The 23,547-nt window shown below is 51.9% G+C and overlaps 1 protein-coding gene across 1 annotated transcript; it reads right to left on the reverse strand.

Annotated features, from left to right (window-relative positions):
* Positions 1-7,378: 7,378 nt before the first annotated feature.
* Positions 7,379-22,603, reverse strand: PPP1R13L (protein phosphatase 1 regulatory subunit 13 like). Its single transcript, XM_079908790.1, has 13 exons — positions 22,553-22,603; positions 18,187-18,267; positions 17,925-18,070; positions 17,056-17,560; positions 16,849-16,947; positions 16,682-16,773; positions 15,937-16,369; positions 13,809-14,263; positions 11,386-11,517; positions 11,156-11,289; positions 10,901-11,067; positions 9,038-9,237; positions 7,379-8,185 (listed from the first exon to the last, which is right to left on the reverse strand). Exons 2-13 carry the CDS (start codon positions 18,239-18,241, stop codon positions 8,147-8,149), a joined length of 2,457 nt encoding a protein of 818 aa, XP_079764916.1. The 5' UTR covers positions 18,242-18,267; positions 22,553-22,603; the 3' UTR covers positions 7,379-8,146.
* Positions 22,604-23,547: the final 944 nt, after the last annotated feature.

A 23,547-nucleotide genomic window follows, 5' to 3' on the forward strand; every position in this document is an offset into this window, starting at 1 on the left:
GTCCCCGAGGTGCTGCTCCACCTTCGTCACGACTCCATTGGCTGATCCCGCCCGTCACTCCACTGCGGCGAAGTCAATCTGGATAATGCGCGTGCGCACGGCAATGCGGGGGCGGGCTCCGGGAGAGGCAGTGCCGGAGGCATCGCTGAGGATCGCCGAGTACCAAGAACAAAACATGGACGGAAGAGGACCGAGAGAATCGATCCCATTCACTGGGTCTCGGTCTACCGGCATCTGTCCAGATCATCTGAGCAGCGAATACATACTCAGTTTCATTCTATTATATTCTTGGTTTTAAGATGTTCTCCTTTCCCCCACACTTTAACAAAGTAACCAGGGCTGGAATGGGGGAACCCAGACAAGGTTCCTGACCCAGCCTGGGGGATCAGAGAGGGCTTCCCGGAGGAGTCATCTCTGAGAACTAAGGTGAGGAGTAGGGATGAGGCAGGGTAAGGTGGAGCAGACGACACTGCAGGCAAAAAGGAAAGTGGAAAGCAGGGAACTAAGCAGCAAGATGGGGCTGGAATGTGGCTTAAGGAGCACAAACTTCTCTGAAGTGGAAGACATCACCATGATTTATACCCAACTATCTGAAGTCACGTGTGTTTGCTCTTCCCAGTTTGTTCTCCTCGTACATGGTACTGCAAGGAGCATCTCTGTGGTGTCTCTTAAGGCTCAAGGTCATGTCAGCAACCTCACTAACTGGCTCAACACCCGCCCCTACCACCACCACCATCATGAGTTCTACTAGCTCCCTAGGACTTATTCTCAGAGCCTTTGCCTAACTTTGGAAGTATATTCTCATTCGTATGATTGTGATAAATGTCATTTGTTGATGTAAGGGTCATCATTGCCACTTTAGAGGCGAGGAAACTGAGTCTCAGAGAAAAACTTGCCCAAAGGCTTTACAGCTAGGCCAGGTGCTGCCTCCCAGCCCACCTTCATCCCTGCCCTGCCCACTCTGGGTCGTCACTCTCTGGGGATGTTTCTGTCTCCCCCACTGGACTGCGAGCCTCAGGAGGGTAGGGCTGAGACTGTCTTGGTCACCACTGTGTGTGCCTTTTGCCACCCAGTACAGGACATGCACAGAGCAGGGGCTCAGTGAATATATGCTCAAGTTCCTTACAGTCTGCCCTCCGCATCCACGAATTCAGAACCCGCAGATACAGAAGACGAACCGTACTAGGCCATTTTGTATGACAGGCTTCAGTATTCACAGATTTTTGGTATCCATGGGGGTCTGGAACCAATCTCCCCCGCTTATACCAAGGGACGACTGTATTTTCAATCCGCTGTTGGTTGAGCGGAACCCATGGATGGTGAGGAATTAGTGTATTGCATTCCTTAGGATACATCACTACAACAAGCCCACAGTCAGGGGGAGGGGCTACTGAAGGGCATGAATACCTGGGAGCAGGGGTGATTGACAGCAGCCAATTAGAATGACTGCCTCCTGCCTCCTCCTGGCCTTTGTAGTCACTATTCTCTGTGTCTGAAAGGCTCTTCTCTCAGATCTCTGCATGGCTTCTTTCCTCACCTCCCTCAAGCCTTCCTAGAGTCTTCCTCAAGAATCCTTTCCTCAGCGAGGCCTTCCCTGACCACCCTGTTTAAATTGCAATTGCAATACACCCTGGATAGGCTGAATAATGGTCCCCAAAGATCTCCAGGCCCTGGAACCTATGAATGTTCATAGGTTACATGTGTCAACCAAAAACAAAACAAAACAAAACACAGAAGGCTGCAAACAAGAGTTTATATGGGGTCTTAAGAACTGCAATTCAGGCTGTACACCTGAAACTAACACAACATTGTAAATCAACTATACTCTGATAAAAATTTAAAGAAAAAAAAAAGAAGAATTGCAATTCAGGAGACAGATTCGGGTAAAACTGAAGGAGTGTTCTGGGGAAGAGAAAGCATCAGGGGCTTATAAAACAAAAGCTACAAGGTTGTTAAAGTTGTCTGGTGAGAATCGTGATTGGCTCTGACACAAGCCAGGGAATACTTGTCCTTAAGGAATCAAGAGTTATTTTAGGGTAAGGGTCCCACAAGTAGATAGGCTGTCATGAGTTATTTTAGGGTAAGGGTCCGATAAGTATCTTGCATTTTTGGCAGATGTTCTTTCTTTATTTTTTTTAACTTTATAAATTTATTTATTTATTTATTTTTGGCAGCATGGGTCTCCGTTGTTGAGCGCAGGCTTTCTCCAGTTGCAGAGAGCAGGTGCACGGGCTTCTCATTGCGGTGGCTTCTCCTGTGGCGGAGCACGGGCTCTAGGCGTGCAGGCTTCAGTAGTTGTGGCTTGAGGGCTCTAGAGCTCAGGCTCAGTAGTTGTGGCACACGGACTTAGTTGCTCTGCGGCATGTGAGATCTTCCCGGACCAGGTCTCGAACCCGTGTTCCCTGCGTTGGCAGGCGGATTCTTAACCACTGTGCCACCAGGGAAGTCCCTGGGCAGCTGTTCTTGATGCCTATGTTAAGACAATAAGTGATCAAAAGGTCAGATTCCATCCAGGCTGGGATGTGCGTAAGTCACACTTCGTCGATGGCCTCCCAGCTCCATTTTAGAGAGTTCTCTTAGCGATACTGACTCCATTTTTATTTTCCTTCCACATATGGCAAAAGGGAATTTGCAGGTGTGATGGTTAAAGGATCTTGAGAGATATCAAGGTGCGTCCTAAATGTAATCACGTGTCCTCATAATAGGGAGATTTGACAGCAGGACAGAAACAGAGGCAATGCTACACTGAAGCAGGATGCCACGCTTTGAAGTTGGAGGAAGAGGGCCGAGCCAAGGAATGTCAAGAATGCAGCTCTAGAAGCTGCAAAAGACAAGGAAATTGATTCTTCTCTACAGCCTCTGGAGGGAGTGCAGCCCTGCCAGCACCTTGGTTTCAGCCCAGTGAAACTAACCTCAGACTTCTGATTTTACGAATTGTAAGAAAATAAATGTGTGTTGTTTTAAGCCACTGAGTTTGGGGTCATTTGTGACAGTAGCCAGAGGAAATGAATGAATACACTTCCAATCAGGCGCAATATATCCACTTCTGCTTTAGTTTTTTCCATAGCAGCGATCAGCATCTGACAGAATATAGTTCTTGCTTATCATTTTGTTTATTGTCTGTCTCTTCCACTAGAATGTCGGCTCTACAAAACCAGGGGCATTTTATCACCGGTTATTAGGGACAATTTCAAATGGATACAAAAGTTGAGAGAATAGTCTAACGAAGCCTCAGCTACATGAAGCTTTATCAATCTTCAACTCAGGGCTGATCTTGTTTCATCTACACCCCAACCACTTCCCCTCCCACCAGTTGATTATTTTGAAGCAAATCCAAGACATCATATCATTTCATCCATCAGTATTTCAGAATGTAGCTCTAAAAGAAAAGACTCTTTGTAAAAACATAACCATAATATCATAGCACATCTCAAAAAAAGGAATAATAATTGCTTAATATAATCAAAGTTCCAGATACTATTTGAATTTGAGAGCAGGGACTTCTGTCTGCTTGTTTTTTTTTTTTTTGTTTTTTTTTTTTTTTTGCGGTACGCGGGCCTCTCAGTGCTGTGGCCTCTCCCGCTGCGGAGCGCAGGCTCAGCGGCCATGGCTCACGGGTCCAGCCGCTCCGCGGCATGTGGGATCTTCCCGGACCGGGGCACGAACCCGTGTCCCCTGCATCGGCAGGCGGACTCTCAACAACTGCGCCACCAGGGAAGCCCTGCTTGGGGTTTTTTTTGTTGTTTGTTTGTTTTGTTTTTAAATTTTATTTATTTATTTGGCTGCATTGGGTCTTTGCTGCGCCCGAGCTTTCTCTAGTTGCGGCGAGCAGGAGCTACTCTTCGTTGCGGTGCGCGGGCTTCTCATTGCGGTGGCTTCTCTTGTTGTGCAGAATGGGCTCTAGGTGTGTGGGCTTCAGTAGTTGTGGCTCACGGGCTCCAGAGTGCAGGCTCAGTAGTTGTGGCGCACGGGTTTAGTTGCTCCGCAGCATGTGGGATCTTTCCAGACTAGGGATCGAATCCATGTCCCCTGCATTGGCAGGTGGATTCTTAACCACTGCGCCACCAGGGAAGTCCTGTCTCCTTGTTTACTTGTTCTCCTTTGCTACCTTATGTGGCAAAAAGGACTTTGCAAATGTGACTAAGTTAAAGATTCTGAGATGGGGAGATTATCCTGGATTATCTGGATGGGTCCAGTGTAGCCATAGTGAAAGAGGGAGCCAGGAGGGTCAGAGTCAAGAGATAAAGCTGTGACAATGGAAGTATGAGATGGAACTGATGCAAGAGCTGGCTTTGAAGACAGAAGGGGGCCATGAACCAAGGAATACAGCCAGCTTCTAGAAACTAGAAACGGCAAGGCAAGGGCTTCTTTCCCATAGTCTCCAGAAAGGAACTCAGCCCTGCTGACACCTGGATTTTAGTTCAGTGAGACCCATTTCAGATGTCTGACCTCCAGATGGTAAGATAATAAATTTGTATTGTTTAAGCCTCCAAGTTTGTGACAATTTGTTACAAGCAGCGAAAGGAAGCTAGTGCAGATTTTGGTACTGGAAGTAAGGTGCTGTTGTAACAAATACCTAAAAATGTGGAAGTGGATTTGGAATTGGACAATGGGCAGAGGCTGGAACAATGTTGAGAAATGATGGGAAAAGCCTAGATAGCCTTGCAGACCATTTGTAGAAATATGGGTGTTAGCAATTCTGCTGGTGAGGACTCAGAAGGAACTCAGAGGAGTAAGGTAGAGTAAATCTCTATAATCTTAGGGAACACTAAATCATCATAAACAGAAATATAGGTAGAAATATAGGCAACCTCTAGAAACTGGAAATGGCAAGGAAACAGATTCCCCCCAGTAGAACATGGCCCTGACAACACCTTGAGTTTAGCCCACTGAGACCTGTTTCAGACTTCGGACCCCCAGAATTAAAAGACAATAAATTTGTGTTATTTAACCTACTAAGTTTGTGATAATTTGTTATAGCAGTAATGGGAAACGAACCTATCTCTGTTATGCAAAAGAGAGATCAGACTAGTGTAAACACATACAAAATAAAGAAGCCCAGAAGAAACAAAGATTACACAGGAAAAAAAAGAAAGTTACAAAACAAACACAAAAACACCTGTAACTAAAATACTATAAAAAATACCTAGCAAGATAATAGATGATATCACATTTATAAAATAGGAACTGGAGGCTATGAAAAATGAATAATTAAATAACAAGAAAGAGTCCTTGGGAATTCAAAATAATAGCTGAAACATTAATTTTCTTTTTTTTGTGGTACGTGGGCCTCTTACTGTTGTGGCCTCTCCCGTTGCGGAGCACAGGCTCCGGACGCGCAGGCTCAGTGGTCATGGCTCTCGGGCCCAGCCGCTCTGCGGCATGTGGGATCTTCCCGGACCAGGGCACGAACCCGCGTCCCCTGCATCGGCAGGCGGTCTCTCAACCACTGCGCCACCAGGGAAGCCCCGATGAAACATAAATTTTAATAAAAGGATTAGAAGATAGAGTCAAGGAAATTTCCCAGAAAGTAAGGGGAAAATTAACAGAGATGGAAAATAGTGGTGAAAAGATAAGAACACTGAAAGCTCAAACCAGAAGATTCAACATCCAAATTATAAAAATTCCAGAAAAAGAGAGCAAGAAAACGAAGAAACCAACACACACACACACAAAGAAACCAACACAAAAATATACAAGAAAATTTCCCAGAACCAAAGGCTATGAGTCTCCAGATTGAAAGGACAGACTTAGGGTCAGAATGATTAATGAATAAAAGCTACAGTGAGGCACATCCTCATGAAATTTCAGAACCAGAGAAAGTGAGAAGATCCCAAAAGCTTCCAGAATAAAGCAAGTCAAATACAAGTTCAAAGCAGAGGGAGAATGAAAACAAATCTGAGGGGAGAAAAAAACAAACAAACAGGTTTCCTTTGTTATCCAAACTTGCATTCCGACTTAGGAAGAAAATAGATTTGAGTGACAAGGGATACTCTATTAAGCCATGCAAGAACTCAAAAATCTTTACCTCTTCCTCTCCCTTTTAAGAGAACGACTGGAGCATGTGCTCCAGCAAAATGAAGAGTCAACAAAGATAGACATGGAATCGAGGAAACAATATCCAACACAGGGAAGTCCAGGATAGCTTAGTGTAGGCCTAGAAAGCATCAAGTCCTCATTCAAGTAGGAGAGAGGACTTTAGGAGGGAGGAAAAAAAGCTTGAGTGAGCTGTTAGTAATATGGACGATTCCATGGAACATTTGAAAAAGATTAAGTATAGGTGCAAATAAAATTAAGCAAGTGACAAAGGTAAATTTAATTCTCAAAAATTTAGAAATTTGTGAAGAGAAAATTCTAATATACTGCATGGCTCTGCAGTGAAAACATATTTACATATCACAACATTTAAAAAACTATTGATTGATATAAAAATTATGATTTCATTGAGGAGAGGGAAAGTAGAGTCAGATTAATAGACCTCAAACCTCATCTACTACACCAGGAAATCAGTAGAGAATGTCTAAAATTGAGAAATCAAGAAATAGCAATGCCAGCGTATTTAGAAACATACAAGAAAATACCAGAGGAAACAGCTATAGCAGTTGAAAATGGTGGCCTCTGGAAAGCAGATGGGAGTAGGGAGAGGTAGCAGGAGGACTGTTTTTCTTCATTACAAATATCTTAGTACCAGGACCATTTGATTTTTAAAGGGTATTCATGAAAATTAATCGGCAGTGATAGAAGCGGCTACCCCTTATGGGGAGGAGACATGCATATATTGACTGCAAAGAGGCACAATGGAACTTCTGGATGATGGAAATGTATATCAGCTTTACTCAACAGAACTTTCTGGTATGATGAAAATGTTCTCTATCTGCACTGTCCAAAATGGTAGCCACATGTAGCTACTGAGCACTTGAAAAGTGGCTAGTGTGACTGAGGAATTGAATCCTTAATTTTTATTTAATTTAAATTAATTAAAAATAATTAAAATTCCCACGTGAGTTGTTTTGGACACTGCAGACAATGACAATGTTGAAGTTTTATGATTTGTAAAGAAATACAAATCAGAAGAGAGAAAGGCTTCTGATTTGTCAAAAATCTTCAAGGGGAAGTTTATGAAATAAAAAAGTGGAGAAGAAGCAAAGGAAAATCACTCTTCAGGGTCAGACCCTCAAAAAGTCCACATGGATTTCCAGTAGATAAAGCCCTGTTGAAGATGATCTCACAATGCATAATTTCAATACACATGAGGAAACAAGCCACCATGAGTGAGAGCCAGCGGACACACCAAACTACAGGAGGAGATGGTACCAAACTTCAGATGATAGAATTATCAGACATTTTATGTCTTTAAGCTTAAGGACGCTTAAAAAGAAGAATCCAAAACATGAAAAAAAGGTCAAGACACTACAAAAAAAAAAAAAAAAAAAAGCAGGCATATTTGAAAGAGGAAGGATTGGATTCACATGAGGGAAATTCCTTCCAAAGGGGCTACTTTAAGACTGGTTTACCAAAAATAGTAACAATGAGGAGAATTATTAAGTCAGAATGGAGTTCGAAGAGACGGAAGTCAATTTCTGTGCAAACTACCTTTATTTATAATGAAAAACGTCCCCATTCTGTTATAAAACTGGCACTGTGTAAAGGCACTTGACTGGGGAGAGAGGGGGCAGGGATGCTGATAGAGACTAATATGCCTCACCTGGCCCCTGAAGGCTGTTGGTAGAGATAGTGGCGGAGGTGACTCCTGGGAAAATCCAGTGGCGGTGACCCACTCCAGGCTCCGCTGGGATGGTGGGTTGCCTTGCTTTTCGGCGGGGGGGGGGGGGGGGGGGGGGGGGCAGTAGGAGCAGGAGGCACTTTGGACAGGATGTGACTTGGCAGATGGTGGGGGGGGGTCTCTCTTGCCCCCAGTGATTCCCAGCCCCACCACAACCTCCCACAGCTAAGGCAGTTTTCTAAATTTAAGGCTGGGGTTCTCCTTCTCCCCAGGGCTTCCAGAGAAGCAGAGAGGTGTTGGCAAGGACCTCGTCCCTGCAAGGATTGGGGGCGCAGAGAGATGCAGCAGTAAGGGAGGAGGAGTTCTGGAATGAAGGCAGCTGCTGCTTTCTCCTGTCTCCCTTCGAAAAGTCCTTCTCTCCAGCTAGACCTTATTCCTCTGCGGCTTCACCCTGGGGAAGAGCTGAGGGAAGACAGGCTCTTCAGACACCAGGAGCTCCCACCCCTTCATTCCACCCCAAACTTAATACAGTCACCTGATCCACCCCCAAACACGTGGACTGTCTCCATCCTCCCATCCCTTCCTAAAGGACCCTCTCAGTATCTCCCAAACCACACCAGAGTCCCCTGTCAGCTGCAAGCACCAGCTGGAGCCTTCCCATCAGCAGCCGGCTTGATGAAATGGCGTATTTCCGAGTCTCCCATACGGCCATAAAAAAGACGCCCGCCTCTCCCTACCACCATGGCTGCCTGGTTGGGACCCACCTCCACCTATTCCCCAATTAAAGGAATCGTCTTCTCTCCCAGGAATATAATGGGATCTTCCTGGTCTCCTCCCCTAACCTAGTAGCATCTCCCTCAGTTCTACCGCGATTTTATTCATGGATTCTTCCTCACCCTGCCCAATGCAGTGTAACAAAAGCTTCCAGGCCTGTAATACACGATTCTTTAACTGCCCGCATCACCAAGATGGGATTCGTCATGACTCCCCTTGGCTAGAATACATTCTTCTTTACCTCCCCATGAATATTAGGAATAATAAAAATATTTGATTGAGCACGAACCAATCAAATCACTAGGAAGGCAGTACTGGTGAGTACCCCACGAAGTACCACCAGTAAGTGGCTCTTCCTCCCCTAACTAAAAGGGGATCTCCCTTACCTCCCCCGTTATTATGATGGGCTCATCCTCACCTCCCCACAACCGATAATGGACTCTTCTGACCTCCCCTCCTCCCCAATGTAATGCACTGTCTCTCTTGCCCTTTTTCCCCGTGGGATCACCCCTTTCCTCACAATATCGCTTCTGGGCTCACCCCGAAGTAGTTACGGGGCACGTAGCCCTCCTGGCCGTGCAGCGCGGCCCACCACCAGTCCGTCTCCTCTGGCCCATCCCTCCGCAGCACGGTGACCGACTCGCCCTCGCGGAAGGACAGCTCGTCTCCAAACTCAGCGCTGTAATTCCAGAGAGCGTACACCACCCCGTTGTACATCAGCCCCATGCTCTGCTCCACGTCTGAAACATGAAACCGCAGGGATCGTCAGCGCCCGGTTCAGGGGGGCCGGGAACACTCAGGGATACGACGCGCTGGGGACAGGGACAGACCCTGAGATTTGGCGCCAGCCTCACCTCGGGGAATGGGCCGCTTGAAAAGTTGTGTACCCCTGTCTGGAGAGGGGGGCCTGAGCTGGAGTCAGCTGCCAGGACTGACAGTCTCTAAAACACTGGGGTGCATCAAGCCGGCCCACCAACCCCCGAGGCAGGGTCAGTGGTCCCCATTTCCATTTATATCTGGTTAAGTCCCTGTATCACTCCTAGAAGTACAGTCGTCTGCACCCCACCCCCCCCCGTAAGTGGTCCAGTCTCCATAGATGACTCAACTCCTCCTTCAGATGGTTCAGCCCTACTGCTCCCCACAAAGTGGTCCCAACTCCCCCTTTCCAGATGGTGCAGTGCACACTGCGCCCCCTCCCCAAAAGATAGTCTCAAAGAGGATGTAACAATTTTCCAGATAGTATAGGCCACCCGAACCCCCCTTTAAGCCCATCAAGGATTTAGCCCCCTTTCCAGATGGTACAGTCCACCATGTTCCCCCCTCTTTAATGGTTCAGTCCACCGTGTTCCAGTTTCTCCTCCTCTCCACCACCCCTCCCCCCCCCCCCCCCCCCCCCCAGCAAGTGTGCTATTCAATCTCTACTTCGTCCTCACAGAACTCTCCAAGTCCAGGCAGGTAGGAGGGACAAACTGGTAGGCTTCATCTACCTGTGACAAAGGTAGTCACAATCCCCCTTCCCAAAGCTTCAGTGGACGGTCTATTTCCCGCCCCAGCGGTCCTGGCCTGCCGCTGCTCACCACTAAGGCAGGTGTTACAGCCCCACGGCTCCCACCCACTTTCTACCACAGCACAGCAGGCTGTCGTGTAGTCCCTCCAGGCTCACCTCCCAAATACATTGGCCCACCCCCAGGTCCTACAGCCTGCCTTACCCCAACTCTCTGAGGTCCCCAACCCCGCCTTATGATAGAGTTGGCCCCTCCAGGTGAGCGCTACAGACCCTAGGCACTTCCCCAGGATACGGCCTACCTAGTTCCTCCCATCACCTATTTAAGTGATGTGCACCCCCCCCCCACCGGAGATATATGGTACAGCCTCCTGTCTCACTAGGAGTGGAAGAGTCCCCAAGCTCCTCCCCAGAAGCCATGGCCTGCTCACCTCTCACCTGTGTGGTGCTGTATTTCCCACAGGTAGCACAGCCCATGTGCCCAGCCCTAGGCCAGGTAGATGGTATAGTTGGAACGTCCAACTCCCCACCCCCGTGGATGAGAAAGCGGCGCAGTCTCCACACCTGCTCTTCTCCCTACAGGTGTCCAGCTTGCGTGGCACAGTTCCCCTGTCCCCCTCTCCCTCGAAGGTGGCACAGTCTGCTGCGCCCACACACCCTTCTTGCACCTGCCAGGTGGGAGGCCCAGTGCCCCACCCCTGCAGGTGGTCCATCCCGCCGGCCCCTCCTCGGTGATGCTGCCACAAGGTTGGTACAGCCCCCCGCGTCCTCTCTCAGGAGCCGCAGTCTGCCGCCTTCCCCCGCCCAACATCTACCAGCTGGGCGTCCCAGTCCCCGCGACGCCCTCCCCCAGAGGTGGCCCAGCCCGCCCACCGAGGCGCCTCAGCCCTGCCTCGCACCTGCCAGGTAAGTGGCGCAGTCGACGTAACCCTCGCGGTAGGGGTCGCACTTCTCGATGGCGGTGGCGCCGTCACTGAGCGTGGTGGCGAAGATTGCCGCGCCGTGCTGCACCAGCGCCATGCAGATGGCCGTGTCGTTGCAGGACGCCGCGCAGTGCAACGGTGTCCTGGGCGAGGGAGGCAGGCGTGAGAGGCCGCGCTGGGGCCCGCAGCGCCTTCCCCGCCCCACGCCGGCCGCGCGAGGTCAGGACTCACCAGCCGTGGCTGTCGGGGGAGTTGACGTTGGCACCCGCCGCGATTAGGAAGTCCACGATGGGGTAGTTGGCGCCGCAGATGGCGTTATGCAGGGCGGTGATGCCCTCCTCGTTGGGCTGGCTCGGGTCGTTCATCTGGACGAGCCGGGGGACGGAGAGGCTCAGTCCCGCGGCTGCTATCCAGCGTCTGCCGCCCCCACCCCGGCCGCCCTTCTGTCCGGCAGCACTCACCTCCTTCACCGCCTGCTGCACCACGTCCAGCTCCCCGGTCAGCGCGGCGTCCAGCAGCAGCACGAGCGGGCTGAGGCGCGCGCGACGGACCTTGCGCGGGGAGCCGGCCTTCCGCAGCACCGAGCGCATCTCCTGGGGGACAGAACCGGGGCTTCAGTGGCTTGGCGGGGATTGCTAATATACCCATTCCTCAGAGCGGGGAAACAGAGGCTCAGGGACCAGGCGGCCACTCCAGGTCATCCAACTAGACAGGGCTGAGATTGGAACCCAGGAACGTACGTACACGTATCCTGAGTCCAGAGGGCCATGGGAAGGAGGGTCCCTCAGTTCTATAGCCTCAGGTTCCCTGCAACACTCAGGGAATCGGGTGATTTTGGAATCTTGGGCCCTGAGACCTGAGAGGAAGCTTGGAGACCACGAGGTTGACGATTGTGGAAGCCAGATATTCAATCCATAGTTTCATTTCTTTTATGTATTAAAAAAAAAAATGCTAGGAAGCACACCTGACAAGATGTTACCAAGTGTTAATTTCAGCTGTTTGGAATTAGAATATATATTTTTAAATTATGTACTTTTAGTTATAGAAATTTATTCTAAAGAGATAATTAGTAATTTAGGAAATTAGAATACTTATCATATTATTCCTTGTGCCTTCTTATTTTTGATTTTCAAGTGTCCTACAAAATTCACTTATTCTGAGCATACAGCATTTGTGATTCTGGTCTTCGATGTCAATGATTTCAAGATTCTGGAATTTGAAGATCCCACGAGCCACCCATTTAAAAATTCTCTGATGCTAAGTTTCCAATATGTGTGAGTCCAGAAATGCTAACTTGTGCCATTTCAAATTGCTGAGGACCCAGGACGTTGCATTCCCAAGATTCTATGATTGAGAACTTGAATATTTCATGGTGAGAATTTCATTCCAAAAGATTGGAAGGAAATACTCAAAATGTTAATCGTGGTTCTCTCTGAATGCTGTTATTTGGGCCTCTTTATTCTACTTTTATCTATTTCTTCCTAGTTATTATGTTTGTGTGTTCCTTTCTAGTGGAAAATGTTCACTTAAAATAAAATTCTGTATTATAACATATGCGTGCACTCATCTATGATTTAAGATTCAAATGATGAGTCTTTAATTTTCAGTTCTGGGGACTTCAAGAATCAGTAATAACCAGGGTTTGTGTTACTAACTTTTTAATTGTAAGATCCTGTGCAAACCTTCAGTGTTCTGGAATTCTGAAATTTCACTCTTCTGAGTCTGTGATGTCAGAATTTAATTTTTGAATTCTGTGAGCGTTCAGGTTTCTCTGTGGCCAGAACTTTGTGATTCTGCAATGAGGCAACTTGACCATTTCAAGACACTGTCATTCTTCCATTCTTGATTTCAAGATCCTGAGCCTCAACATTTCTTGGCTCCACCCTCAGGAGGGCCTGGGAATACGCATGTGGGGGTCCACCTGGCCCCCACGTCTTCTCTGAGCATTGTTCTCCTACATCTGTCTACCCACACTGAGCAATCAGGATTGTTCCATGTGACTACAGCCCGCTCCCTCCAAGCCACGATGCAGAAACCAGACCAAGATCAGCAGGAGACCAGCCCCTGGTCAAATGATAACAATAATAGTAAAGTGCCAGGCACTATTCTAAGCACTATATTCATGTATTAAATCCTCACAGCAACCCTGTGCTTATTTTCATCCCCATTCTACAGATGAGGAAACTGAGGCACAGAGAGACTATGTGTCTGGCCCAAGGTTGCACAGCCGATAAGTGCTGTGGAGCTGGGATTTGAACCCAGGCAGCCTAGCTCTGCCACTGGTGCACTTAACCACGACACCCACAACCTCAGAGACCAGAGACTTGTTCTTGAAAATCTGAATGGAAGAAGCTCTGACCAGAGTCAGAGGACACCATGGACTTGAACTGAGAGGTCATGTTGAGTCAGGGCCGGGTGGGCCATTTCTAACCATGGCACAGGCTTGCTGAGGTGTAAGAGGAGAGAGCAGCTCCCCAGAGAAGGCGGACATGAGAGGCTGTGGCAACTAGGGAGAGAAATGGTTACTGCCTTGATTCAGGCAGGTTTTCAGACCCCAGAATAAACCCTCTGTCATGCCAAGACAAAGTCATTTCCAGGTTGGAAGACTCTAAGATTCCTGAAGGGAAGCCCTGGGGGGACAGGTTACTGGAGAGGAGAAGAGAAAATCTCGATGTGGCCAAGACTTCTGAATGCCCCTCCATATATGTTCTCCCTTTCTTCTGAGCACAGATACACTTAGATGTAAAACTGCATTTCTCAGCTTGCCTTGCAGCTGGGCTCCCGGGCCAGTGGAATGCGTGCGATTTCCAGGTTCTGTCCTAAAAGGGAAGGGATGCTTCCATATGCTAAGTCATACACCCCAGTTTCCTCCTCTATTACTTACCATGCTCTGCGGCTGCTCTGGTGGGCTGCTCTGGAGAGGGGCTGGAGGTGGTATGGGAGCTGGTGGGGCTGGAGCAGGGGGCCCCGCCCTGGCCTCAGGCCCCTCAGTGATGGGACACAGCTCAGGCTCGGGCCCCCCAGGCCCACCGTGACGATGGAAGAGGCGGCTGATGATCTGCTGGTACTGCTTCTTGTGGGTGGGGGGCAGGGCTATAGTAGGGCTCTGCTCCATGGAGCCCCTGCGTTTGAGGGGCCGTGGAATTTCTGCCAGCACCCGTGCCACCTCCTCCAGCTCGGGCACTGACTGTGCCTCGGGCGGCAGTGCTGGCTGCAGCCGTGTGGGACTAAGGGGCCGAGTTACAGCGCCTTCATCTGCATCACCAGCCTCCAGCCCTGGTGTCAGCAGCCCCTCCAGCTCCGGCTCAGGCTCCAGCTCAGTGGGAGGTTTGGGGAAGCCTAGAAGGAGCAAGAGCCCCATCAAAGGAGGGGTCCCGAGAGACCCGAGAGACTCCCTCCCCACAACTTCCAGGACTTGCAGCAAATGCCTGATTTGCTGTGTGACCTCAGGGCAGTGCCTTGCTTTCTCTGGGCTACACTTTCCCTGGGTTGTGAATAATAGACAATTATGACATCCCCCATTTAACAAGCACTTAGCATGTGCCTCGTGCTTTACATGCCTATCACTGAACTCTCACCACTACCTTGTGACGTTGATATGGCTAACATCTCATTATTACAGAAAGGGAAACTGAGTCTCAGAGAAGGCAAGTCAGTTGCCTAAAGCCACACAGCTGGGATTTGAACTCAGTCCTATCTGACTCCAGAATCTCTGCTCCTACCATTATGATAAACTTGACTTTCTAAGATTGTATGAATTTCCTCTCCTAACATCTCAGGCAGAAAATTGCTGAGGACTTCCCTGGTGGCGCAGGGGTTAAGAATCTGCCTGCCAATGCAGGGGACACGGGTTCAATCCCTGGTCCGGGAAGATCTCACATGCCGTGGAGCAACTAAGCCCATGCGCCCCAACTACTGAGCCCACACGCCACAACTACTGGAGCCCGGGCTCAGAATAAGAGAAGCCACCACAGTGAGAAGCCCGCACACCGCCCCTGCTCGCTCTCATTAGAGAAAGCCCGCGCGCTGCAAGGAAGACCCGAGGCAGCCAAAAATAAATACAGAAAGAAAGAAAATTGCTGGGACTAGAATCTTAGTACTTGTTGGTCTTTTCTCTCTGTTTCTTGCCTTTCTGTCAGAGCTTCTAAAGCAGGTAGAAATATACAATTATATATATATATATATATATATTATTATTATTTTTTTTTTTTTTTCTGTATGCGGGCCTCTCACTGCTGTGGCCTCTCCTGTTGCGGAGCACAGGCTCCGGACACGCAGACTCAGCGGCCATGGCTCACGGGCCCAGCCGCTCTGCGGCATGTGGGATCTTCCCGGACCGGGGCACGAACCCGTGTCCCCTGCATCGGCAGGCGGTCTCTCAACCACTGCGCCACCAGGGAAGCCCTACAATGATCATTTTATACATGATTTCATTGACTGTCCATCGTAATCTATGAAGTAAATGTTATTAATCTCTCTTCACAGATGAGAAAATGTAAGTGCAGATGGGTTAATTAAATTATCCTCAGTCACACAGCATGTCAATGGTAGAGAGGGGATCAAAACCCACTCTGCTTAAATCCAGGCCCTGCGCTGGTCTCACACCAAAAACTATTAATAATGATTAATATGATAGCTATTGAGGGCTTTCTATACATCAGGCCCTATTTTAAGGACTTTATATGGATTAAATAATCTAGTACCATAACCCAGTAAGGTAGGTTCTATCATTATTCACCTTTTACACTTAAGGAAATTGAGGTCCAGAGAGGTTAACTGACTTGCCAAAGGTCACACAGTGTGGAGCCAGCCAGTCTGACTCCAGGGTCCATGCTTAAGCACTGTGCTATCCCTAGTTCCTGAGCAAATCCCCAAGCTCACCTGGCCTTGCTCTCTGCAGGGACAATGTCTGGAAACAGGTGTTTGGTTGTGATGGGACCCCAAGCTGGTTTGGTCCCCAGCCATCTGCCCTCCCTTCACCCATCCCTCCGGAACCCCCATTGCTGACTCACCTTCACTCACAGCGGACCAAGTCTCTTGCGGGGGTTGGGGGACGGGGGCAAGGGCTTGAAGCTGGGGCTGAGGCTGTAATTGTGGCTGGGACTGTGGAGGCAGCTGGGGCTGGGGAAGCAGCTTAGGCGGGGGAGCTCGAGAGAAGATGGGGGAGCCAGGGAGCATGGCCCTGCTGGCTCCGTGCTCCCAAAAGGCATTCTGCAGCTTGAATATCATGCTGAGGGGGATGGGGCGATGGCGGGGGGCACTTCGGGGCTGGGGGCTGGTAGGAGGCATGGGGATGCGGCTGACAGGCTGCCAGCTTCGGGGCAAAGTGCCTGATGAGCCCGCGGAGCCCAGCGATCGGCGGTAGCTGTCCATATCAGAACGCCTGTCGTTGGTCAGAAGGGAGACCTTGTAATTGCGGGGCAGAGTGGCACTGGTGAAGTTGTCCTGGGGGAGAAAGAGGGAAGGAAGGAAGATAGAAGGGGCTCAGGTGGGAGGAGATAGGCATAAGGGAATGAATGATAAGGGAGTGGAGGAAAGGAGGAGGGAGGTAAAGGCAAAAGGTGGGAAGGGAGAGAAGGAGGGGAGGGAAGACAGAGGGAGGGAAAGGAAAGACGGTCAGGGAGGGGGTGGAAATCCAGGATAAAGGAAGAGCCTGGGGAAGGGTACGGAAACTGCGGGCGCAGCCAGGAGGGGAAGACTAGCCCTGACTCCACCCTTGCCCACCAGCCCCCTCCCCAAGTTCCTCCGGCCCCTCACCTTCCCGGGGGCCCCCAGCCCATCCAGGCTGCTCTCTCTCCAGGGTAACAGCTGCAGGCCTGGTGAAGCAGGCCGCGCGAAGACATCGAGTCCTGTGAGGCGGGAATCATTAGGGTCTGGGGGAGGCCTCTCCGGGTCCCCCACTCCTTTGGCCTCACACCACTCACGTTCATAGCTCGCTGTCTGCGAGGACTTCTTCTCGTATGCCACGTCCAGGTCAGACTCGTTCCAGGCTTTGGGGGGCCGCCGCCGAAGCGTTAGGTCGTCTGCAGGGAGGTTGCCCATGAGGATGTGGGGGGCGGGCGGGGGGGGGGCCGAAGCTGGTCCCGGACCTTGCGCCACTCCCACCCGCCAAGTTCGGCCCCCTGGTTCACCTTGCGCGCGCAGAGGTGGGGCGAAGGCGCTGACGCCAGGGCCCAGCAGGGGGCTCCCAAAGGCAGTCGGCGCATCGTAGGCTGCGGTCGGGATGCGAGGCGAGGGCCCGCGCTCCGGAAAGAAGGCCTGGGGCCCTTCGGCCAGGGGGCTGACACGGGGGGAGCGGGCACGGGCCAAGAAGTCAAAGGGCGTGGGGGAACCCTGCTGTCTGAGCGGGCCGGGGCGAGGGGAGGGCGAACGGCCGTGGGGGCTGCCTGCTCCATCGAAGGTGCGGGGCCGGGGTGAGGGCGCGCGGTCCAGGCTGCTGTAGGCATCCGGCTGCAGGTAGAACTGGGTGCGCGGTGACGACGGCCGGCCCTTAGGGGACAGCGAGCTGTAGGGGAGCAGAGCCGGGGCGCTCTCGGAGCGTCCGAACGAGATGTCTGCGCCGTCGGTGGTCGCCTTCCGGGGAGACCCACGGCAGCCCAAGGGCTCGGGGACAGGGCTGAGGCTGTACCGGGACAGCTGTAGGGAGGTCGGGACATTGAGGGGTCAAAGGAGACAATAGTAGAGGGTTGGTAGGTCAATAGAGGTGATCGAAAATCAACCCTGGAGAGTTGGACGGAGCTAGAGATTCAGGCATAGGGAGCCCTGCAATCAGGGCTGGGGCTCGCATGTATAGTGCCTTTGTGCCGCTTAGAAAAAAACCCTTTTCTTCCGAGGGTCCTGACAGACGTCCACTTCCACTGATCCCCACTTCCACTAATCCCACAAGTAGCTTTAAATAGCCCACAGCCTGCACAGCCCCATGGGACAGGCTTGCCTGAACTCCTGGAGGAAAGAACCTGACTTTGGGGGCTCGGGTGGGGACCAGGGCAAGCAGGCTCACCCTAGCCGGCGCTCTGGCCTGCGAGCCAAGAGACGCCGCCGGCAAGTCTGACCACAGCGACTCCAACTGCTTGGTCAGTTCGTCCACCTTGGCCGCCGCCGTGTCCAGCTCCGTATTCTTCAGGTCCATGTGCTTCGCGGCTAGAGCTGGGCGGCCGGTAGTAGCAGTGAGGACCCGGATTTCTGGGCAGGGCCCAGGCTCCCCCCCCAGCCCCGCCCCGAGGGCCCCGCCCCACCAAGCCCCGCCCCCTACCCCAGCTCACACTGGAAGTTCAGGTCCAGAAGGTTCCGCGAGCTCTGGAACGCCTCGCTGTCCATGGTGCCGGCTGGCCGCAGCGGGGCGCCTGCGTTTGGGGAGGGGGAGCGGGGGAGAGCCTGCTCAGAGCCCGCCCACAGGGAACCTGGGGCCTTGAGGAGCGGGACGGGGCCTTTACTCTCCTACTTCCTTCCACTGGAAGCGCTATGACCCACCACCTCCCCTGCTGGGAAACGCCAACTCCTGCGAAGCCCTCCAGGAAGGCTAAGGACAATTCACTCTCTTTACGTGGCTCCTACTCCATCTCTCTATCTCAGCCCTAATAAGACGTGATCATTCCTTCAACAATTATCCATTGACCACCTACTATGTGACAGACATTATAGTGAACAGAGGCTGCAATAATAATAACTATCAATTACTGAATGCCTACTAGGGACCAAGAGACACTGCTAGATGCTGGGGATCTTTTCAAAAATAATGACAGTGCTGCCTACTATGTGCCAGGACCTTTGCTAGTTACCCGAGGGTATAATGAAATAAAACAACCATTTATTGAGAGAACACTGCCCCCTAGAACTGTGCCAAGTGCTTTACAGCTAATACCTTATCCCATGATCAAAATCTCCATGGCAGAAAAAGAAAGTGGGGCTCAGAAACAGTTGTTCCAGGTCACCCTGCAAGAAGTCGGCATACTAGGTTTCACACCTGTACCTAACTTGTTATTCTGGGGCATCTCCGTCAGTCTGGAGGGGCTCCAGAGGACGGGGACCACTCAGCTCTCTCTTCCCAGAGTCCCCACCCAGAGGAGACTCAGCGTGTTCACACAGACCCGGCGTCAACAGGAAGAACAGGGAGTTGGCCAGGGATGGCTGGGCCACTGTGGCCGCCAACACAGTGGGAAGGAGCCAAGCCACCAGGAACTAGTCAGGCCAGCACCACGCCCATCTCCATGGTAGCCACCACACCCGCCAGCTCTGCCACCTCCCCACTACATCAACCGACCACTTAGCTTTGACTTGGGGTGCAGGCGTGGGCAGCAGGGCAGGCTGGGGCGTGCTGATTCTGGCCTCAGTCTGGGAAGCCTCGGAACAGAACCTGTTGGGGCTGGTGGCTCATTTGGGTGTGTTAGGATTGTGTGACCTTGGGCTAAGAGTCCCCTCCACTCCTCGGGCCTCAGTTTCCCCAATTGTGAAAGGAGGAGGCAAATCAGCTATTCTGAGAGGCCTCCTCAATCTCTAAGAGGCCTAGATTCTGAAATTATAAGGGCCTTGAGGTTGTAATTAAATTTCGATAGAGGCTAAAACCCTCGACTTGAGAGTCTATTGTTTCAGAGTTCTCAGTCCCAGATTCTATCTTTGGAACATTCTAGAATTCTCCCCTTTGGCTAGCCTAGATTTCTCTGTCTTCCTGCACTGAGTTCTATCTATCCCAGGATTCCGAAGTCCTAAAAGTCTAGGTGAATGTCTGGTACAGTGGAGTTGCTAAAAGCACAATTAAGGAGGGTTCAAATCTGGTGGCACCATTGTCCCACCTGACCAGACTGCCTCAGTTTCCTGATCTGTAAAATGAGGATAAATAGCAGTCTACCTCAGAGGACAGTTGTGACGATCCAACTGGCCAGAAGGTGCAAGAGGAATCAAGGCTCTGAGAATTGAGGCCTCAACAAGTAGAGACTATAGGGGACTTCCCTGGCGGTGCAGTGGTTAAGACTCTGAGCTCTCACTGCAGGGGGCACAGAGTTCGATCCCTGGTCCAGGCAAGACCCCGCATTAGAATCTCAGAGATACACAGGAAACCGTCTGTGTTCGTTAAAATATAAAAATGAAAAATCTATGCTACCTCCAGGGCCAGCATTCTGGTAGCGAATGGTTCTTTTGGGGATTTCATGATCCCCAAATTCTAAGACGCTGACATCCTCTGGGTCTAAGGAAATGCCAAGGCTAGGCGTGGGCCCGTCCCGGGTCTGAGGCGGGCGAAACGGGCGTCAGGGCCGCCAGGGGACGCTCCAGGTCACGGCCCGACCGCAGGGGGGCGGACGGACAGCTCCTGAGCTCAGAGCAGGGGAATGCGGGGCGGGCCCGGGCAGGTGCCGCACCTCCCGCGGCAGGGGAGCGGGGGCCCGGCGGGGGGTCAAGGGTGGCGGGGGCCGCGCCTCTGCTCCAGGCCCCTGTCCTCCACCCCCACGTCCTCTCCGCCGGGCTCCCCTCTCCTCCGCCCTTAGGTCTCCCTCCCCGGCATCTTCTGCACCCCAGTCAGGTTCTTTGGGGTTAAAAATCAGGGGCGGGGGGTTCCTGGAGGAATCATCCTGAGTAGGAACAGGGTCAGAGCGCCAGGCTGGTTTGGGAATACCCAGATTGGAATCCCCCAGCTCTGTCCACATAGACAGACGTTGGGAGAGGCTCCACCCTGTCTGGGACTTGGTTTCCCCGCTCTGTGGACGTCTGTGAAATGAGCTAGGGCCTTCCCCCTCTTTAAATCTCTACCTTCGGCTATTCAGCTTCTCTGTGCCTCAGTTTCCTTGTGTGTATAATGGGGGAATTAATACCTTCACCTCAAAGAAGTGTGAGGTTTGAATGACATAATTTATGTATAGAGTTTAGAACAGGGAAGCGTACAAGATAAAGTTCACACGTATAAGATTCCTAATTCCCAGGCCTGGAACAGACTGAGGGCTCAAAGCCAAAGTAATTTTTTTCCTCCAAAACAGCCCTTTCAAATCTTTCTGAGATTCTAAAAGCCCTGAGCTTTAACCCCTGGAATCTTGACTTCAGCCCTTGGATCTCAGAATGCTAAATTCTCCCCTGCTTTCCTGAGTTCTAGCCATCCCCAGTGCTGGCCCATTCCAGGGCATAGGAATCCCTGGAAGATTCCAGACAGAAGGTGGCAAAAGCCTAGGGTGTGCGTTGTGCCCGCACTCCAGCCTCAGTTTCCCCATTGGACTAGAAAGAAGTCATTCCCTGGGCTGGGCTCAGCAAACCTCAATGGAAGTGAGACCTTTGGGCAGTTGCCGGAGACTTCTGTAGACAATGGGAACCATCCATTACCTGCCAGCCCTGAGCCTGGCACGCTGTGAGCTCTGTCTTGGCAGCCACAGTTATTATTTTTTATTTCATCTCAGGCTACCACCAAATGCCCTTCAAGCCCAGACATTAGGAAGTTCTTCCCTCTCATCAGAACCCCCTGCCCCACCCCTTGTTTAATCCCTTCACATGACTCATGGGGATGGAGAGAAGGGGGAGTCGGGCGGAGGGAGGTGCCAAGCCCTGCCCTCCCCCAGCTTCAAGGACAGACACACACCTCCAGAATTAGCCTCTATCCTCCCTTATCTCCCACACTACCTCAGGTCAGACAGATGGGAGTGGAGGTGACATTTTTCACCTCAGGGTCAGGGCCAGGAGCCCTAGGAGAGAAGTGAGTCAGAAAATCCCGTGGGACTGGATGGTATCCCGACGCCCAGAGAGTGGCTGAGGAAGGGGGAGGGCAAATCCTGACCCTCAACTCTGCTGCCAGTGTGACCCCTAAGCTTCAGTTTACCTCCGTCCTCTCTGTGTAATGGCTGTATTGTGCCATCCATGCAAGCCCCCCAGAATCCAACCCCACCTTCTGGAATTCTGCCCTGGATTCTAGAACGCCCTTTGCAAATCCCAGATATCTCCCCCCTTTATGGGACAATAGGAGGTTCCCCGCCCCCGCCAGGGGGCGCCCTGGGATGGAGGTCACTCCTCTGCTTAGGCAGGTCTGACGCCCCGGTTAATGACATGTTGGGGATCGCGCAGCAGCACAGGGGAGGTTGGAGATCTGTCCCACTCCCCTCCTGCCACCTTGGCCCCGGCCCCAGAGCCAGAAAGTGGGGGGAATGGCGGGACACAGCCTCCAGAGGGACCCTGGGTGTTTGTTCTGCTTCATTTCAGGAACCCGGGTTCCACTATCCCCACCCTACCCCTAATTCTGCTCGGAGACCTAAAGGCTCGGTCGAAAAGGCAGCTGAAGGGTGGTAGGGATGGCCGCCCATTCCAGAGCCCCAGCAGTCCGAGTCTCCCATTTCTCCCCAAGAGATCTAATACCCCAGTTCTACTCAAGGACTCAGGCGTCCGAGAGCCCCCATTTCGAGGGACTGAAACGTCCCGACGTTTCCGAACGTCTCCCCGGGACCAAGGTGTCTGAGCCCTCCATTCCAAGAACTCAGGCATCCGAGCCCCTTTTCCTTCTGCCCAGTAAATCTGGCATCCAAGTTCTAGCTTTTAACGTTCTTGGAGTCCCCCAGCTCCGCCCTGGGACCTGGCGTCCTTGTCTCCTCCCGACCCTCCCAGGGACGCCAGTGTCGGGCTCCACCGGGGCCGCTGAACCCCTGGTGGGGGGGTGTAACTCACGGATCCGGGGCAGATCTTGGCACCAGGGGTCCTCCTCCGGCTCCGGCTCCGGCTGCGGGGAGCGGAGGACGGGGCGGGGCAGGCGCCGGGAACAGGTTAGACAACGTGACTCGGACCGGAGGGAGGCGGGTCCCGGAGGGGAGGGGGAGCCGGGGTCGCCTCGAGTACCTTGGGACTTGTAGTCCCGGAGGGGCAGGACGTAGATGGGTACGTTCCCATTTGTATTGACCCAAAGTCCATTTCACAGACAGGAAGGTCGAAAGGCCAAGGGTGACCTGGCTACGTAAATCGTAAATAGAATCCAGACTCTTACCTCGCTGTGGCTGCAGGAGATGAACTCCTGAGTCCCTGCCCCACTCCTCCAGGCTCAGTTTCCCCCTTCTTGAAAGAAGGTTTGGACGCCACCAAAGAGGTAGAAGGTTATAGAGTCTGGGGGAGACTCACAAATCCCGCCCCCAAGACGAGAAGAGGGCCTCGCTAAAATCAGTATCCTCTCGGGTCTCTGAGCCTCAATCTCTCCGTCGGTAAAAAGGGTGGTTGGGATCTTTACAGAATTTCCCACCAACGGCTCCCAAAGTTGGAGGCTGGGACTACGATTCCCAGCAGCCTCCACGACCGACGTCGGGCGCCTCCCAACCTCGCGTCCTCTGGGAATTGTAGTCCCGGAGCCCGCAGGGGCAGGGCCCGGGTGTCTCGCCCACGCGCGGGAACTGTCTGGCGATCCCGGGAGGAGGCAACACGTCCTCTTCCCCTGACCCTCCTCCTCTCTGAGCAGCCGCTGGCTCGCTGAGAAGGTGGGCGCCCCAGTTCTAAAGTAGGATCCGAAATCTCGGCAGAGGGGGCGGAAATCAGCGCTGACACACCGGTCAGGAATGCAGTCGGATCACCCAGTCTAGCCACCGTCTCGCGGCTCCGCCCGTCCCCCTACGCTGTGCAGTCCCTGTGTGAAGGGGCGTGGGCGTGTCCCCCAAATCTGCGTTCACGTGCCGCTGCTT

This window comes from Stenella coeruleoalba (assembly GCF_951394435.1).
Source record: "Stenella coeruleoalba genome assembly, chromosome: 20".
Taxonomy (NCBI): Eukaryota; Metazoa; Chordata; class Mammalia; order Artiodactyla; family Delphinidae; genus Stenella; species Stenella coeruleoalba.

Excerpts from the sequence above, each read along its gene's own strand:
- PPP1R13L (XM_079908790.1), bottom strand. The coding sequence starts at position 18,241 with ATGGACAGCGAGGCGTTCCAGAGCTCGCGGAACCTTCTGGACCTGAAC. Across the intron at positions 16,948-17,055 it reads CCCACCTCTGCGCGCGCAAG|ACGACCTAACGCTTCGGCGG; the intron begins GTGAACCAGGGG and ends ACCTCCCTGCAG. Across the intron at positions 8,186-9,037 it reads TGCCCCGTAACTACTTCGGG|CTCTTCCCCAGGGTGAAGCC; the intron begins GTGAGCCCAGAA and ends GTCTTCCCTCAG.